Source organism: Papio anubis, chromosome 6, assembly GCF_008728515.1.
Source record: "Papio anubis isolate 15944 chromosome 6, Panubis1.0, whole genome shotgun sequence".
Taxonomy (NCBI): Eukaryota; Metazoa; Chordata; class Mammalia; order Primates; family Cercopithecidae; genus Papio; species Papio anubis.
The window spans coordinates 42,560,434-42,578,103 of NC_044981.1; the positions used below are offsets into that span (position 1 = coordinate 42,560,434).

General features: G+C 53.0%; 1 protein-coding gene and 1 long non-coding RNA gene across 6 annotated transcripts in view; one reads left to right on the top strand and one right to left on the bottom strand.

Moving 5' to 3' along the window:
* Nucleotides 1-17,670, top strand: part of TMEM63B (transmembrane protein 63B) — a 29,674-nt gene that overhangs the window by 6,969 nt on the left and 5,035 nt on the right. For 3 of the 5 annotated variants that reach the window (XM_017957888.2, XM_003897656.2, XM_009205270.2), the window contains exons 2-17: nucleotides 1,003-1,185; nucleotides 1,456-1,535; nucleotides 1,767-1,805; nucleotides 2,813-2,903; nucleotides 5,273-5,310; nucleotides 6,291-6,433; nucleotides 6,532-6,583; nucleotides 7,075-7,183; nucleotides 7,849-7,919; nucleotides 14,027-14,107; nucleotides 14,562-14,685; nucleotides 15,435-15,568; nucleotides 15,696-15,833; nucleotides 15,974-16,127; nucleotides 17,032-17,138; nucleotides 17,390-17,476. In XM_017957888.2, coding sequence (XP_017813377.1) covers nucleotides 1,027-1,185; nucleotides 1,456-1,535; nucleotides 1,767-1,805; nucleotides 2,813-2,903; nucleotides 5,273-5,310; nucleotides 6,291-6,433; nucleotides 6,532-6,583; nucleotides 7,075-7,183; nucleotides 7,849-7,919; nucleotides 14,027-14,107; nucleotides 14,562-14,685; nucleotides 15,435-15,568; nucleotides 15,696-15,833; nucleotides 15,974-16,127; nucleotides 17,032-17,138; nucleotides 17,390-17,476 — 1,607 coding nt within the window. In that variant the 5' untranslated portion in view covers nucleotides 1,003-1,026. The remainder of the gene's footprint in view (nucleotides 1-1,002; nucleotides 1,186-1,455; nucleotides 1,536-1,766; nucleotides 1,806-2,812; nucleotides 2,904-5,272; nucleotides 5,311-6,290; nucleotides 6,434-6,531; nucleotides 6,584-7,074; nucleotides 7,184-7,848; nucleotides 7,920-14,026; nucleotides 14,108-14,561; nucleotides 14,686-15,434; nucleotides 15,569-15,695; nucleotides 15,834-15,973; nucleotides 16,128-17,031; nucleotides 17,139-17,389; nucleotides 17,477-17,670) is intronic. The other 2 variants (XM_009205268.3, XM_009205267.4) reach the window with 1 other exon arrangement.
* LOC103883694 lies at nucleotides 5,119-8,311 on the bottom strand. The gene is made up of 3 exons (XR_001901787.3): nucleotides 8,224-8,311; nucleotides 6,337-6,453; nucleotides 5,119-5,332 (listed from the first exon to the last, which is right to left on the bottom strand). It is a non-coding gene; the product is annotated as an uncharacterized LOC103883694 (long non-coding RNA).

Below are 17,670 nucleotides of genomic sequence, written 5' to 3' on the forward strand. Positions count from 1 at the left end.
GGGCCCCACTCTGTTCTGTCCCCAAACACTTTGAGAACCCAGGCACTCAGGCTGGCTGTCCCTTTCCTCCTCCTCCTGCCCACCCCATCCACTCTGAGCATCAATGCAGCTGGCCAGCAGCAGGGAACCAGACAGCACCCTGGCTGCCCGGGCAGGCTAAGAGGCCCCCACCCACTCTCCCCTCCTTTGCCAGTGGAAAAGCTCGCCGGAGGGCATAGCTTTCCCAGCCTTCCCTGCATTAGAGGCAGGAGCATGGCACTGTGGGAGTTGTAGTACTCAGAACACTCAGGTGATCCTGTGCAAATAACTGAAGAGAGGAGAACGGTATAGGGAAAAGAAATGAGAATAAGCAGGAGTGGCTGGGGCCAGGGAGGTAACTCGAACGCAGAAGTACTGCTATTTACTTGACTTCCTACTCTGACCCATCGTCGAACCTAAGCCAGTTATATAGAGGTGATTAACAGAGTTCAAAACCCTAATCAAATGAAATTGTGCCATTTGATTGATGAAAGATCAGGACGAGGCAGCTGGCTCCTGACCCATTTTCCCCTGTTGTGGAGACCCCTCATCTTACCCTGAGTCCTCAAATCTAAGACCCCTCCCTGTCTTCCTAGGCTCAGCTCCGCCCCCTGCCCTAAGACTGAAAGAATGAGAGTGTGGGGGTGGCGGGGGCAGGGGGCATTTAGATAGATGTTAGAAAATCACAGACCCCTTCCTGAAAATGAAACCAGCCTCTTAATGAAACCAGCCTCCCCAGTCCAGGCCTGGCATCTAGACTGAGTTCCCCATACCCAGGGTGGGGTGTCATAGCCAGATTGCCAGTGAAGGCAAATCCATGTGACTCAACTCTCCCCTCCCTAGGCCCTTATCTCCAGAGGCCAGAGCTTCCACCTACCCAGGCAGCCTGGTGATCTGCCCTCACTGCCCCCTCCCCACACCCACCCTACTGGGCCATGAAGGGGATGGGGGCAAACCCAGCTGACTGTTCCACCCTCTGCCCAGGAGGACCATGCGGCAGTAGCAGCCATGCTGCCCTTTCTGCTGGCCACACTGGGCACCACGGCCCTCAACAACAGCAACCCCAAGGACTACTGCTACAGCGCCCGCATCCGCAGCACTGTCCTGCAGGGCCTGCCCTTTGGGGGCGTCCCCACCGTTCTGGCTCTCGACTTCATGTGCTTCCTTGTGAGTGCCTGCTGCCACCCCCTACCTTGGCATCCATGCCCTGTACACACCTGGCAAACACCTCCAGCTCTAACCACTCTGCCACCTGCCCCTGACTTCCCAGGCTTAAGCAGGAGGAGTCCCCATCATCCAGCCCAAGCCTCGACTTTGACCATTCACCCGAGCCAGGGTCATCCCCTTCTAAGACAAGATTTTGGACCCTCTGCTTCTGCCCCCTAGTCCAGCAGGCGGACAGCCTCTGCACTTGCCAACTGCCCCCTCTTCCCTCAGGCACTGCTGTTCTTATTCTCTATCCTCCGGAAGGTGGCCTGGGACTATGGGCGGCTGGCCTTGGTGACAGATGCAGACAGGTAAGGGTCTGGGACCCTCCCTCTAGCTCTCCACACACACACCTTGCTCCACACTCCTTAGGAATAGGAAGGAGCCAGCCCTCTCTCAATCCCCTTTGCTGGGGGGATGAAAAGAGACTAGCCCCAATGTGGGCATGGGGGCATGAGGGCCCTCAGTTGGGCCCCTGTTCCTCACCTATCCCCAGGGACTCTCCCCCACCTCTGCTAACCCTGTCTGTTCTCTGTCCCCAGGCTTCGGCGGCAGGAGAGGGACCGAGTGGAACAGGAATAGTATGTGGGGCACCAGCCCCCTCATTCCCACTAAACCAGCTTTCCCTTTTCTTCTCTCACGCTTCTCTTCTCTTCCTGCCAAGTTGCTGGTTTCTTTTTGCAGTTTTCTCCTCTGCAGGCTCATGTTTCGGATTAACGCAGGCGGTGTGCTTTGCAGAGCAGGGGGCTCCCCAGCTTGTCTCTGCCTCACCTCCCCTTCATCTCTCCCTCTGGCTCCCTGCCTGGGAGAAGTCCCTCTCTGTGTGCCCCTGCCTATGCGGCCCTTGTTGGCTGGAGGGGAGGAGTTGTCCTCCAGGAAATCCTCAGCACAATCACGTAGAGACAAGATTGGGTGTCACCAGCAGCTTCTTGTCACCTAACAGCTAGTTCTTCATATTCCAGGGTTCTCTGCTCACCTCTTCTGGAGGCCTGGGAGGGGGACTGCCCAAGGAGCCCCCCAGACTGGGCTTTTTTGTCACTTTGTCATCTCTGTCTATAGGATTGGAGTTGGAGTTGTAACAGCTGTTGGAGTCAGGGAAGCGGGAGGGGAGGGGAAGGGAGGGGAGGGGAGGGGAGGGGAGGGGAGGGCCCCACCCAGGAGACCTTCCAGTCTTCCCAGCCCTTCCAGGTTTTCCTGGTCCATCCTTTCCTCCACCTCCTCATTGCTCTTTGCATAATATTGGCTCTGTTGCCTGTCCCCAGCCCCTGCCAGTCAACTCTGGAACTGCAGGGCCCTCTGGCGTTCTCACTTCAGCCTCCTTAGGGAGATGATGAAGATTACCTCCTCCCTCAAGGCCCTACTGCCCAGCATCAGTGCCCACCTCCGCTCCCACCCTGAGTCACCCTGAAAGGAAGAGGCATATTTGAGGGAAGCCGGGTAGAGGGCAGTCATTCCTCTCTGCTTCAGCCTCTGCGCTTCCTGTGCCTTCTGTGCCTTCTATAGCCCTGGAGCTCTGGAGCACTCGGCCCAGCTCCCCGGGGACTCAGACTCAACAGGCTCTCTGATCTCTCATCTCCCTCACCCCCAGTGTGGCTTCAGCTATGCACGGGGACAGTCATGACCGGTATGAGCGTCTCACCTCTGTATCCAGCTCCGTTGACTTTGACCAAAGGGACAATGTGAGTGCCCTCCCTAAAACTTCTTAGTCCCCCACCCCACCCCCAGGGCATATGGGCTGAGAAGTCCCTCACTTTCAGTGATGTGTAGTCAGGGATGCTGGTTTGGCCTCCTCCTCAGCAAGGAAAGTGATTCATCCAGGGAACCACAGGATGATCCCCCAGGCCCAGAACTCCTGGCTCCTTCCTCTATGTCACAGCCTCCAAACTAGCACAGCCCTAACATTCGTGAATTCCCAACTTTGTTTGCCACAAAGAGTTCTGTGCCCACTTCTGCTGATTAATCCTAAGGCCACCTTTTTTCCGTAGTCATGGCTTTAGAAGTAATAATAAGCCCTTGGCTCACACCTGTAATCCCAGCACTTTGGGAGGCCAAGGCGGGAGGATCACGAGGTCAGGAGATCGAGACCATCCTGGCCAACATAGTGAAACCCCGTCTTTACTAAAAATACAAAAAATTAGCCAGGCATGGTGGCTGGCGCCTATAATCCTAGCTACTTGGAAGGCTGAGGCAGGAGAATGGCATGAACTCAGGAGGCGGAGCTTGCAGTGAGCTGAGATCACCCCACTGCACTCCAGCCTGGGCGACAGAGCAAGACTCCGTCTCAAAACAAACAAAAGAAATAATAAGCCCTCCAGCCCTGCCTAGCAAAGCCAACAGAATCCGTCGTGTTGCTCGGAGGTTGCAGGTGGGTGACCCCTGGCCGTGTGGGCCAGTTGACCTGCTTGTGGATTGGAGCTGAGTGGCAGTGGTCCCTTTCTTTTTTTTTTTTTTTTTTTTTTTTTGAGACGGGGTCTAGCTCTGTCGCCCAGGCTGGAGTGCAGTGGCCAGATCTCAGCTCACTGCAAGCTCCGCCTCCCGGGTTTACGCCATTCTCCTGGCTCAGCCTCCCGAGTAGCTGGGACTACAGGCGCCTGCCACCTCTCCCGGCTAGTTTTTTGTATTTTTTAGTAGAGACGGGGTTTCACCGTGTTAACCAGGATGGTCTCGATCTGCTGACCTTGTGATCCGCCCGTCTCGGCCTCCCAAAGTGCTGGGATTACAGGCTTGAGCCACTGCGCCCGGCCAGCAGTGGTCCCTTTCAAAAAGGTGTATGAATGGCAGTTCATAACAGACTCCAGACCCCCTTTCATATCAGACCTAACACACAGGTGTTACCTGCCTGGCTCTCCGTCATTAATTCCATGAGGGTGAGGAGCCTAGTCAGAACTCTAATCCTCAGACATGGGGTGGCCCTGGTCAGTCCCTCTTGGGCTGCAAGTCCTAGGGGTGGCAGCTCTTCCAGCAGTCCCAGCAGAAGATGGCCTTCAGCTTCCTGAGTTGGACTCATACTGGTAGGTGGCAAAGTTGTCACACCTGCTAGCCAGAGGTATCCAGATAGTCCTCAGACTCAGGTGATGTTGGCAACAGGTAGCATGGTCCTGAATCATGGCTGAAAGGCACCTTTCTACGCCATCCTGTGTTATGTCTGGACTTTCTCCTGGATGGAGTTAGGGGCAGGGTGCCCTCTGCCCAGCCCTCCCCTGAATGTCCCCACTCTCTGCCTTTACAGGCCTAGAGGCTGGAGTGGGGAGATCTCTTTTTTTTTTTTTTTTTTTCAATTTTTCCCTGAGATGGAGTCTTGCTCTGTCACCCAGGCTGGAGTGCAGTGGTGTGATCTCGGCTCACTACAACCTCCACCTCCTGGGTTCAAGCAATTCTCCAGCCTCAGCCTCCCAAGTAACTGGGATTACAAGTGTGCATCATCACACCCAGCTAATTTTTGTATTTTTAGTAGAGATGGGGTGTCACCATGTTGGCCAGGCTGATCTTGAACTCCTGACCTCAGGCGATCCGCCCACCTTGGCCTCCCAAAGTGCTGGGATTACAGGTGTGAGCCACCACATCTGGCCGGAGGTGGGGAGATATCTTGTAGCTCACAGTGACCCTGGGCTTTAATCCTTCCAGGGTAGACTAGAGGGTTAATAGCTGGAATTCAGGCAGCAAGGCCCTCCTCTCTGCTTTTGGCAGCCATGTTGCAAACTCTTATTAGCTGGAGGTCTGGAGGCCCTGCTAACCTTAGAACCCCAAGCCCCACCCGTCCCACCCTGGCCTACACAGCCACAGGGTATTTGCAGAAATCTGTAGATCTGGACATGAGGATTCACAGATAACCCTGTTTAGTGTTGGTCTTTTTTCTTTGAGGGCTGAGACCTTCCCTCTCTCCCTTTTTGGGGATAAGCTAGTTCCTAGGATATAAGGATTTTTTTTTTAGCGAGGGGTGTGGAAGCTGTGCCTGGAGGTAATTATGAGAATGGGTGGGACTTGAGGGAGAAGAGAGGTTCGGGTTGGTGGGCTGGGGACTCCCGCTGACAGCCCTCTGTTCCCCCAGGGTTTCTGTTCCTGGCTGACAGCCATCTTCAGGATAAAGTAAGTGGACCATCTTCAAGCTCTAAAGAAAGAGAGAAACTTCAGAACCTGGCATCTCCCTACAAAATTGAGAAGCCAGCAGCTTTCAGGGCCTTAGCACTCCTTGCCAGCGCAGCACCCTCCTCCCTGCTCTGGAAGGCCAAGCCCTGGGGACCCGAGCCTCTGCTGTCCCCGGACACTCACTTGACCCCATAATCTCCTCTGTGACCCCCCTGGCCTGGGGGGCCCGCTCTGCCCTCTTCTCTCCCTGCCCTGCCCCACGTAGAGAGAAGGGGTGGAGCCCCTGCCTCAGCCTCTGTGCAGCCAGCGGGTGGGGGCAGCAGTAGGCTGGGAGCAGCCAGCCAGCGGCAGGCAGAGCCTGTGTCCAGCAGGCAGAACTCAGGAGATCCAGCCAGAGTCCAGCAGGCAGGCAGTGAGCACTGAGAAAGGCAGGAAGCCGGGACAGGTCAGCACTGCCGCCACCCACTCCCCTAAGCCTCCTGCATGGGTACCTCACTTCACTACACCAGGCTCAGCCACACCCATGAGGTGCTGCTGCCCCTCCTCCCATCCTTCCTTCACTTCTGCCTCTTTTACCACTCCTCCTCCTACTGGTCCTCCTTCTTTCTCCTCTTCCTCCCTCCACAGATATTTCTCTTTTTTCTTCCCTTTTCTCTGCATTCCCATTTTTCTTCTTCCCCTTCCTCTCTCTGCAGTCTCTTTTTTCTTTTACCTCTTTCTTTCCTTCTAGTCCTCTGCCTTCATCCCTCCCCTTCTCCATGCATTTCTCCTTTTTCTCCCTCCCCCTCTCTTCTGCCTTGCTCCCCTCTCCCCTCACAGAAAATAGGGGACCAAGAAGTCCCATTTCAGCCCTGTAGTACTGCCAGATCAGCTGGAGCTAGGGTGGGTTTGGGGTGGGGGTGGGTCAGGGCAGGCAAGTTGCAGCCCCTTTCTTGCCCTGGTCCTAACCTAATTCCTCTGTCCACCCCGTACGGCTGCAGGGATGATGAGATCCGGGACAAATGTGGGGGCGACGCCGTGCACTACCTGTCCTTTCAGCGGCACATCATCGGGCTGCTGGTGGTTGTGGGCGTCCTCTCCGTAGGCATCGTGCTGCCTGTCAACTTCTCAGGGGACCTGCTGGGTCAGTGAGGGCCAGGACGGCTAGGGTGGAGAGAGGATGGGGCTGGAGGGGATGTGCCCTGACCCCACCATCATCCTCTCCCTCTTCTCACCCCCTAGAGAACAATGCCTACAGCTTTGGGAGAACCACCATTGCCAACTTGAAATCAGGGTAAGAGGTGAAGCTGGTCGGCCAGGCCAAGGTCTATGACCAGAGTCTGGGCCATGATGTGGGACAGAGAGGAAAGGCAGCTGCATTGATGGGAGCAAAGGCTACAGGGATGGCTGAGGGTCCCTGAGGGCTTGAGTTGGAGACAGAAGAGGGGGATGCCTGCTGAGGATCCCCCAAGGATGACCAGATACAGAAGAGGAGGGTGAAATCTCAGGAACCAGGGAGGGCCAGCTGGAGCAGTTGGAGACACTGTAACCAGCGGGTAGGGTGTAGAGAGGTGGCCTATCAGGGACATTTTCATTGGAATGGGAGAATCTTGGGGTCTAGGGGATGTGGGATGTGGGCCTGCCTTGTGAGGAGTCAGTGCCAGAAGGCTGGTGGCAGTAGAGGGCCCTGTCTGTATCAAGGGTTTAACACTGACAGGCTGAGGCATCTCATCTGAGTGTGTCCTAGCCCCAGTGGCTCCCATGTATCCTCTCTGCTCCTCCCAGGAACAACCTGCTATGGCTGCACACCTCCTTCGCCTTCCTGTATCTGCTGCTCACCGTCTACAGCATGCGTAGACACACCTCCAAGATGCGCTACAAGGAGGACGATCTGGTGCGTGGAGCAGAGCCCAGGTCCTGCCCCGCCCCCAGCCTCTTCCCTTCCCTTCCCTTCCCTTCCCTGCAGGCCTCTCTTGTCTCAGCCCCAAGAAGTGTCAGCTGGGTTTGAATGCTGGCACAGCGTCCTGCAAGTTACATAACCTCCCAAGCCACGATTTTCTCATCTGTGAAATGGGATAACAACAGTACCTCCCCCAAGGTTGTGGGGAATACGCGGAAACAGCCATGCTGTGCCCAGCACTTGGGGAAGTAGCTGTGGCTGACATTAGGATAGTAATATTCCTTCCCCTTCTACATGCACTCACCAAGCCAGAACCAGACACCTACTCCATGCCAACCACTGTACTGGGTCCTCGGGGTCTAAGGAGCTGAAAGTAGTACCCCCTTCATCTGCCTCTATAACCCCTAAAGAGCATAGGATGGCGTGGCTCTTTTGTTAGGCTCACTGCCTGATTTCTGTTAGAAACACTCCCCTGCTTTCCCTGGGACCTGGCTTATCTATAACTAAGGCCTCCTGTCACCCCATCTGCTCCCCTCTGCTCACCTACTTCTCTACCCCCTCAAAACGAAACACCCTTCTCTAGTGCCCTCCACCCCCCACATCCTCTGGCTCCACTGGGGTCAGGCCTCAGAAGGCAAACCCACTCCCCTGTCACCCAGGTGAAGCGGACCCTCTTCATCAATGGAATCTCCAAATATGCAGAGTCAGAAAAGATCAAGAAGCATTTTGAGTGAGTAAGCCACACTTCCCCCTAGCCTCAAGCCCTGCTGCAGAGCCTTCTCTGCCTTTGAACTCCAAGAACATCCTTATACCCTAACCTGGAGCTCTGCCATGGGTGGGATAGAGATTAGATCCAGGAAGAAATGTCCGATTCCAGGGTGGTTTAGCACTTGGGCTGGGTGATAGGCCCCTTTAAAACAGGAAAACGAGGACAAAAACTTGAAGAGCGAGTCACTCAAACCCCCTACCCGCAAACCTCCTCCTGGCTCAGACTGGGTCTAGGTCGTTGACCCAGGGTCCACTGGCGTACATACCTTCTTTAAAATTAAAAGCAGCATTCTGGAGTTTGTGTGCAGATATGACAGGGAGAAGCTCCTTGGTTTCCAGTGGATTCCAAGGAGTCCAGGAGAATTTAAACTGTGTATTCTCTTGAGACTTTTTCAGCTCTGGAATTATGTCTTGGGGTGGATAGAGCAGACCTCCAGGACTGTCCGGTGGCCAGAAACTAGAGAAAAGGGAGGTGATGTAATGAGGCAAAGTGGGAACTCACCTGGTCACCCCATGGCTAGGGATGCATCTTGGGGCACAGCTCATAGGGTGGGGAATGAGAGTGAAGGGCCCCTCCATGGGGGTGTGTAGGGACGGTCTCTATACCACAGGATTAGGGCTCTTCTCACATATGCATCTGTTCACTCAGCAAACTTTCTCAAGTGCTGTTAGTCATAAGTTACCGTAGTGGGCTTTGGGACTGTAAAAAATGAATAAGGCCAGGCATGGTAGCTCATGCCTGTAATCCCAGCACTTTGGGAGACCAAGGTGGGCAGATCACTTGAGCCCAGGAGTTGAAGACCAGCCTGGGCAACATAGTAAGGCCCCGTCTCTACCAAAAAAACAAACTTAGCCAGGTGTGGTGGCATGTACCTATAGTCCCAGCTACTTGGGAGGCTGAGGTGGGAGGATCACTTGAACCCAGGAGGTCGAGGCTGCAGTGAGCCATGTTTGCACCACTGCACTCCAGCCTGGGTGACAGAGCAAGACCGTTTTTCAAATGTTTCAAAAAATAAAAAATAGGCCGGGCGCGGTGGCTCAAGCCTGTAATCCCAGCACTTTGGGAGGCCGAGACGGGCGGATCACGAGGTCAGGAGATCGAGACCATCCTGGCGAACACGGTGAAACCCCGTCTCTACTAAAAAATACAAAAAACTAGCCGGGCGAGGCGGCGGGCACCTGTAGTCCCAGCTACTCGGGAGGCTGAGGCAGGAGAATGGCGTAAACCCGGGGGGCGGAGCTTGCAGTGAGCTGAGATCCGGCCACTGCACTCCAGCCCGGGCGACAGAGCCAGACTCCGTCTCAAAAAATAAAAAAAAAATAAAAAAAATAAAAAATAGAAGAGGCCAGGCACAGTGGCTCACGCCTGTAATCCCAACACTTTGGGAGGCCAAGATGGGAGGATTACTTGAGGCCAGGAGTTCAAGACCAGCCTGGTCAGCATAGTGATACCCCATGTCTTAAAAACAATAATAAAAGATCATTGAGGGCCGGGAGTTTGAGACCAGCCTGGCCAATATGGCAAAACCCTGTCTCTACTGAAAATACAAAAATTAGCCGGGCATGGTGGCGTGCACCAGTAGTCCCAGCTACTCAGGAGGCTGAGGCAGAAGAATCGCTTGAACCTAGGAGGCAGAGGTTGCAGTGAGCCGAGATCGTGCCACTGCACTCCAGCCTGGGCGACAGAGCGAGACTCTGTCTCAAAAAAAGAAAAACGATTGAGTTCTCAGGGGGTTCATCGTATGGTGATCGGCTTTAGGAGCTAATCCAGGGTCTGATCAGAGATTGCTCTGAGGTCAGTCTGTGGTCAGAATCAGGAGCTGGCCAGTGGTCATGATAAGGGACGTTGGTCTGGATCATGGCCCAGACTGAGGTTGAGATTTGGGCTCAGTCTACTGTCAAAATCAGGGTTTAGGCCAGGTGTGGTGGCTCACACCTGTAATCCCCTTGAGAAGATTGCTTGAGCCCGGGAGTTCAAGACCAGCCTAGACAACATGTTGAAACCCCATCTCTACAAAAAAATATAAAAATTAGCCAGACATGGTAGCATGCACCAATAGTCCCAACCACTCAGGCAACTGAGGTGGGAGGATGTCTTGAGCCCAAGAGGCTGATGCTGTAGTGAACTGCGATTGCGCCACTGTACTCCTGGGTAATAGGGCAAGACCCTGTCTCAAAAAAGAAAGTAAAGAATCAAGGTTGAATCTGAGGCCCAGATCTGTCAGTTGGCCAGAATCAGGGTTCACTCACTGTCCTGAGTCAGGCCTGTGTGTGATCCAATCAGAGATCGTGTTTGGGCAGGATTGAGAGTGAACATCTATCTGGTCAGGGTCAGATACCAGAGCCTGTGTTAGAAGATTAAGGACTGGTTTGTGGTCAGCATTAGTAGATGGATACTCTTTCACACTACATGCAATTATTGACAACCTTCTATGTGCCAGGCACAAATAAATTAGAAACAAGCCCAGTCCGTATACAGGCTATAAAACAGCAGTCAAAATTAGATCATTCTTGTCAGTATGAGAGAACTGTTCGGGGTCCTGTCTGAGGTTCAAGCTGTCATCAGCATTACAGGGCACTCTGGGTCAGGATTAAGGACAGTGTGTACTCAGAATTAAGTGACATCTTTTTTTTTTTTTCCTCATACCATCTTTGGTAACAATGAATTAGGTGACATCTTAATATTACCATCCAGTTGGAATCAGTTATCAGTTTGTATTGAAATCTGGTGTTGGGTTTTTTTCTTGTTGTTGTTGTTGTTTTGATACAAATATCTAGTGAGCACCTACCATGTGACTGCATGGGGAGGAGCTGGGGGTATAGCAGTAAACAACAGAAGGCCTGCCCTCATTTGCTTACATTTTGGTGGGGAGGGGTGGACAGGGAACAGATGAACTAGTAATAGAGACTGTGTCAAGAAGGGGTAGGTGCTAAGAAAACCACAGCAGGGAAGTGGGCAGGGTAAGAGGGGTTGGGAAGGGTTGCTATTTCTGATGGGGTGGATAGGGAGGGACTCTGACAGGGTGGCATTTGAACAGAGACCTGAGTGAACCCTACTAGTCAACCGTCTGTTCATTCAGCCCACATTTATTGTACATCTACTATGTGCTTCATGCCTGGGAGACAGAGTAGAACCAAACCTGATCCGTGCCCTTGGGAAGCTCAAGATCCTAGTTGTGTTTCAGGGGTGGGTCTATAGTTTCGTTTAGGAGAGGTCAGCCTATAAGCAGGGCTAAGGGAGACTGTAGTCCTAATTGGAGTTTTTTGGATCACTGGGATGAGCATGATGGAGTAGCCATCTCATTGATCTGCTCATTTGCCACATGTGTATTGAACACCTACTATATACAAGCTGTTGGGACAGGGCTGGTTATATGGTGAGTAAGAGACAGCCTTTGAGCTCATTGTCAGGATTAGGCAGGGCTTGTGGTCCAAGTCTATGGTCTGTCTGGATTGAAGGACTGTCTCAGCACAATTAGGGACTATCTTGTGTGCAGATCAAGGGGCCTGTGTGGTTGGATTTAGAGGATTAGAGATTAGTCTAGTGAGAATGAGAGTGGACCCTTCCAAAGGGGAAACCTAAAACGGTTTGAGGAACAATATCAGAGGAAAGATCTTTAGCCTCCTGGGAATACATTTCAAGGACCCTATCCCAGATTTAAGTTTCTAAATTCTCATGGGTTTATGAGGTCTATGTTAATACTTTAGAGCAGTAACTCATGCATTCAATACTTGGTGGTCCTTCATTAAAACAAAAAATTTTTTTGAGACCGAGTCTCACTCTGTCTCCCTGGCTGGAGTGCTGCAATATGGGGGTGTGATCACAGCTCACTGTAGCCTTGACCTCCTGGGCTGTATCAATCCTCCTGCCTCAGACTGCTGAGTAGCTGGGACTACAGGCACTCACCACCACACCTGGCTCAATTTTTTTTTTCTTTTTTTAGAGATGGGGTCTCACTCTTGCCCAGGCTGGTCATGAACTCCTGGCCTCAAGCAGTCCTCCTGTCTCGGCCTCTCACAGTGTTGGGATTACAGGCATGAGCCACTGTGTTCAATTGTAAAAAAATATATAAATTGTAATAAAATATAAAATTTTATATTTTATATATTGTAATAAAATATAAAAATTGTAATAAAATATAAAATTGTAATTTGTAAAATTATAAAAAAATATAAAATTGTAATAAAATATAAAAAGATGGGGACTCAGTCTAGATTAAGGATTAGGATCAAAGAACAGTGCGTGATCAGATTTAAAAACGAACTACTGGTCAGGCACGGTGGCTCACACCTGTAATCCCAACACTTTTTGGGGCCGAGGCGGGTGAATCACAAGGTCAGGAATTCAAGACCAGCCTGGCCAAGATGGTGAAACCCCATCTCTACTAAAAACATAAAAATTAGCCAGGCATGGTGGCACATGCCTATAATCCCAGCTACTGAGGAGGCTGAGACAGGAGAATCGCTGGAACCCAGGAGGTGGAGGTTACAGTGAACTGAGATTGCACCACTGCATTCCAGCCTGGGCGACAGAGCAAGACTCCACCTCAAAAAAAAAAAAATCTATTAGGCTGGGTGCAGTGGCTCATGCCTGTAATCCCAGCACTTTGGGAGGCCAAGGCGGGTCAATCACCTGAGGTCAGGAGTTTGAGGCCAGCCTGGCCAACATGGTGAAATCCCATCTCTACTAAAAATACAAAAAAAAAAAAAAAAAAAGATTAGCTGGGTATAACCTGTAGTCCCAGCTAGTCGGAAGGCTGAAGCACGAGAATCGCTTGAACCCAGGAAGCGAAGGTTGCAGTGAGCCAAGATCACATCACTGCATCTTAGCCTGGGTGACAGAGTGAGACTCTGTCTCAAAAAAAAAAAAAAAAAGAAACTATTCCCGCCAGCCATGGTGGCTCACTAGTGTAATGCCAGCACTTTGGGAAGCTGAGGCAGGAGGATCACTTGAACCCAGGAGTTCAAGACCAGCCTGGGCAATACAATGAGACCCCATCTCAAAATATTTCAAACAAACAAACAAACAAATGAACTATTCCTTCACTCAGCAAGCATTCTTCAAGTCCTGCCCAGTACCAGGTACCAGTGAGTCAGTGACAGTTTCTCTCTTAAGTCAAGGTAGGGATGAATCTGGAGTCAGGGTTAGGAGGTCAGTCGTGGGTCTGGGTAACAAGTCTAGGGTCAGTCTTTGGCCAGGGTGGGCTTAAGATTCAGTCTTTGGCCACTGTTAGAGGTCACCCTCACCCTGGTCAGGGGTCAGGATCAATCTCTTGTCTATCTTGGGCCAAAGTTAGAGATCATTTGGTAGACTGGGTTATGGGTTGGTTGAGGTCCATCTGTGATCAAGGCTAAGTGCTGGGCTGTGACCGGGTCTTCTGGGAACAGAGTTAAGGAAGTATATAGCCTATGACTACTTGCAGTTTCTCTCAACCTAAAGGTCACAGCCCTGGACAGGAATCAGACCATAGCCCAGGCTTTCCCAGCTGCATGCAATGTGTCCCTACACATCCTGGTTCATCAGCCCAGCCTGCACTCACACAGTGCTCAGGCCTTCTGCTCCCACTTCCCCACTCAGATAAGCATGAGGAGGAACTGCAAAGCTTTATTCTTGGGGAACTCTCAGTTTTGTAGACTAAGAAAAAGGCAGCTTGAATTGGAGCTGTGGGGTTTTTTTGTCTTTTTTTTTTTTTGAGACAGTCTTGCTCTGTCGCCCAGGCTGGAGTGCAGTGGTGTGATCTTGGCTCACTGCAACCTTCGCCTCCCGGGTTCAAGTGATTCTCTTGCCTCAGCCTCCTGAGTAGCTGGGACTACAGGCGTGTGCCACCACGCCCGGCTAATTTTTGTATTTTTAGTAGAGACAGGGTTTCACCATGTTGGCCAGGCTGGTTTCAAACTCCTGACCTCAGGTGATCCTCCTGCCTCGGCCCCCCAAAGTGCTGGGACTACAGACGTGAGCCGCCACATCCAGCCGGAGATGTGTGTCTTGAAGGTGATGGGGTCTTGGATGAAAGTCAGGGGCAGGTGGGTGGGGTCCCTGCACAAGATGATACATGGACTGTGTTTCAGGGAAGCCTACCCCAACTGCACAGTTCTCGAAGCCCGCCCGTGTTACAACGTGGCTCGCCTCATGTTCCTCGATGCAGAGAGGTAAGGGACTGCGGGCAGGGAAGGGAAACACCAAGGGCCCCCTGCCATTGTGGAGGACATATTGGCTACCACACAGGCTCCCCTGCTAGATTTTTTCCTAGGGCATTTGATTTTAATCCAACTCTTTGGAAGGCCTGTTAATTCAGCTCTGGAAAGAGCAAGGCCTGGAGGTTAGAGTTTGTTGTGAGGGGAAGGGGGCCCATGGTCCTCACTGCATCTGAGGACATGCCCTTCTTTGGCTACAGTATGAGAAATTTAGGTCAGCCTGCAGGAAGAACTTCTGGCCCTCTGGGGATGGGTGGGGAGACCTTAGGGTGTGGCCACATCTGAAGCATGTATCCTAAACAAATTCAAGAACAAGACAGCTCCTGTCCTTGGGGCGTAAGCTAGATGACCCCCAAGCTGAGCCAGCCCCAGCCCCAGATGTAGGTGACCAGACATCTGGGTCCCACAGGAAGAAGGCCGAGCGGGGAAAGCTGTACTTCACAAACCTCCAGAGCAAAGAGAACGTGCCCACCATGATCAACCCCAAGCCCTGCGGCCACCTCTGCTGCTGCGTGGTGCGAGGCTGTGAGCAGGTATGACGCAGGCTGGCTGTTGAGTCTGGGGAGGGGTTGGACTGGTCCCGGGGAGGCAAGGCTGGGGCCCTGCCCTCAGTGAGTCCCCAACTGTCCCTGGAATCCTTGAAGCCTCAGTTCCCACTGTTGGGTTTGTCTGATGTCCCTACAGCGACCAGGTTTTCAAACCTCAAATTAGAAGATGTCAGCCAAAAGGGCGATGTTGTGCTGTACCCACTGACTCTGGGGACTTGAGCAAGTTGCTTACTGCTCAGTGCCTCAGTTTCCTCATGGGGTTAATGTGCCCACTTTATGAGAGTGTTGTGAGGGTAAAGTGAGTAATACATGTAAAAAAGCTTAGAGGTGCTGGGTGCAGTGGCACATGCCTGTAATCCCAGCACTGTGTGAGGCTGAGGTAGGTGGATCACTCGAGCCAGGAGTTGAGACCAGCCTAGGCAACATGGCAAAACCTGATCTCTACAAAAAATACAAAAATTAGCCAGGCATGGTGCTGCACACATGTAGTCCCAGCTACTCGGGAGGCTGAGGTGGGAGGGTCACTTTAGCCTGGGAGGTTGAGGCTCCAGTGAGCTGAGATCCTACCACTACACTCACGCCTGGGCATCAGAGCGAGACCCTGTTTCAAAAACAAAAATGCTTAGTGGAGCAGTGCCTGGCTTGTAGAAAGCCCCAAGTCAGTGTGGGCTGGATGCTGCAGGCCCCGGCCTGGCTTTCCAACTGGAGGCCCTGGCCCTAACCCTCCCACAAAGGTGGAGGCCATTGAGTACTACACAAAGCTGGAGCAGAAGCTGAAGGAAGACTACAAGCGGGAGAAGGAGAAGGTGAATGAGAAGCCTCTTGGCATGGCCTTTGTCACCTTCCACAATGAGACCATCACCGCCATGTGAGTCCCCAGCTTGGCCCTCGGCCCTGAGCAGCCCGCCAGGGCTCCCTGACCCCTGTGCTCATGGCCTTCTGCCAGCAGTGTGGCCTCCGGGTGGGCCTGTGGTTACCAGTGCCCATCTTTCTAGCATCCTGAAGGACTTCAACGTGTGTAAATGCCAGGGCTGCACCTGCCGCGGGGAGCCACGCCCCTCATCCTGCAGCGAGTCCCTGCACATCTCCAACTGGACCGTGTCCTACGCCCCCGACCCCCAGAACATCTACTGGTGAGCACACAGGTGGCAGGGCAGGCTTTCCAAGGCCTGGGGGGGGCTCAGTAGGTAGGGGGAGGAGAGGGAGTGTCTTGGTGTCACTGGGGGCCAATCCTGCCCTTGGTCCCTGGAGTGACTGCCCCCCACCTTTCCAGGGAGCACCTCTCCATCCGAGGCTTCATCTGGTGGCTGCGCTGCCTGGTCATCAATGTCGTCCTCTTCATCCTCCTCTTCTTCCTCACCACTCCAGCCATCATCATCACCACCATGGACAAGTTCAACGTCACCAAGCCTGTGGAGTACCTCAACGTGAGGCCCCATGCCCCTTTCACTTTCCACGCTGGGTCACAACACACAGATACCAGGCCCTGATCCCTCTTCCCAGCCCGTTCTGCTTCTTCCAGCCCCCTGCCACCAACGAGCTCCCAAAAACCCCTGTGTGCACTTCCCTTGGGCTCCCTGCCACCTTCCCCCTCAGAGAGGTCACCCTTAGGTTTGCAACACCTGGAGAAACACCCAGGGAAGAGAGAGAGCCTGCATTTAGTCCTGATCTCAGAGAAGTCCCCTTCCCTCACGCCTCAGTCTTTCTAACTGAAAAAATGGAAGGGTTCGACTAGATCAGTGGCTTTTAGACTTCGATTCTGATCTCTTTATCAGCGTGAAACCCAATGTGGAAAAGCAGGGCTGCTCCGATGACAGTAGGGTGGCATGCACGTCCGCCTAGCCTCCCCTCACCCCTCCTGCCATGCACAGAGCATACCTCTTTAGAACCTCAGAGTTTGAAGAAGGACAGTTTGCAAATCACAAGCAGTGATAATAGCGTAATAGATAAGACCCAGACTGCATGGATTCAAATCCCTACCTCATGGTTTGCTACCTAGGGAAGCTATTGAATATTTTTTTGCCTCAGTTTACTCATCTGTCAAATGGGGTAACAGCATTATTGTGAGGATGAAAACATGGAAAGTACATCAACAGTGCTTAGCACATAGTAGGTGTTCAGCAAATGCTGACTCTCAGTATTATTCACCCTGGGGTTATACATATGGCCCTGGCCCCCACCCTCACCCCAGACCTCCAGATGTTCTGGACTTCCAACATGGGCGCCTTGACAGTTGTGAGGCCCAGGGCCCAGCTGAGGAGGAGACACATAAGCAAAGCCACCTGGGTCCCCTAGACTGCCCTGCCTGACACACCCTGTGCCCTGCTGCAGAACCCTATCATCACCCAGTTCTTCCCCACCCTGCTGCTGTGGTGCTTCTCGGCCCTGCTTCCCACCATCGTCTACTACTCAGCCTTCTTTGAAGCCCACTGGACACGGTAAGGTGCCTCTATTCACACCACACCTTGCTGTGGCCTGCCCTCAATGACCCGTCCTCACGGGGCAGCACTTTGCCCTTCAGGCTCCTGGCAGTCGCACAGCTGGCAGGGAAGGGGTAGTGCCCAGCACCCTCACCTTGGGAGGCCCACTCTTCCCGGGGGACACTCCTTGGACATTGTCATTGTTGGGGGAGCACGTCTGGGGCCTGGGCTCCCTTGACCTGTACCGTTCCCTGCTCCCCTCCCTCCAGCTCTGGGGAGAACAGGACCACCATGCACAAGTGCTACACTTTCCTCATCTTCATGGTGCTGCTCCTGCCCTCGCTGGGACTGAGCAGGTGAGTTGAGGAGGATGGGAGAGGAGCCAGGGTAGGGGGATTGCAGGACAGGGAGAGGAGAGCAGTTCGGGCTTCCTACCTCCCTTACAAGGCAAGGGGCCCAAGATGGGAAACCTGGCCACCCCCAGGCCTCCTAAGCTACCCACCCCATGTCCAGGAGTCTCCCCAGTGGCTCACAGCGGAGGGACTCCCCC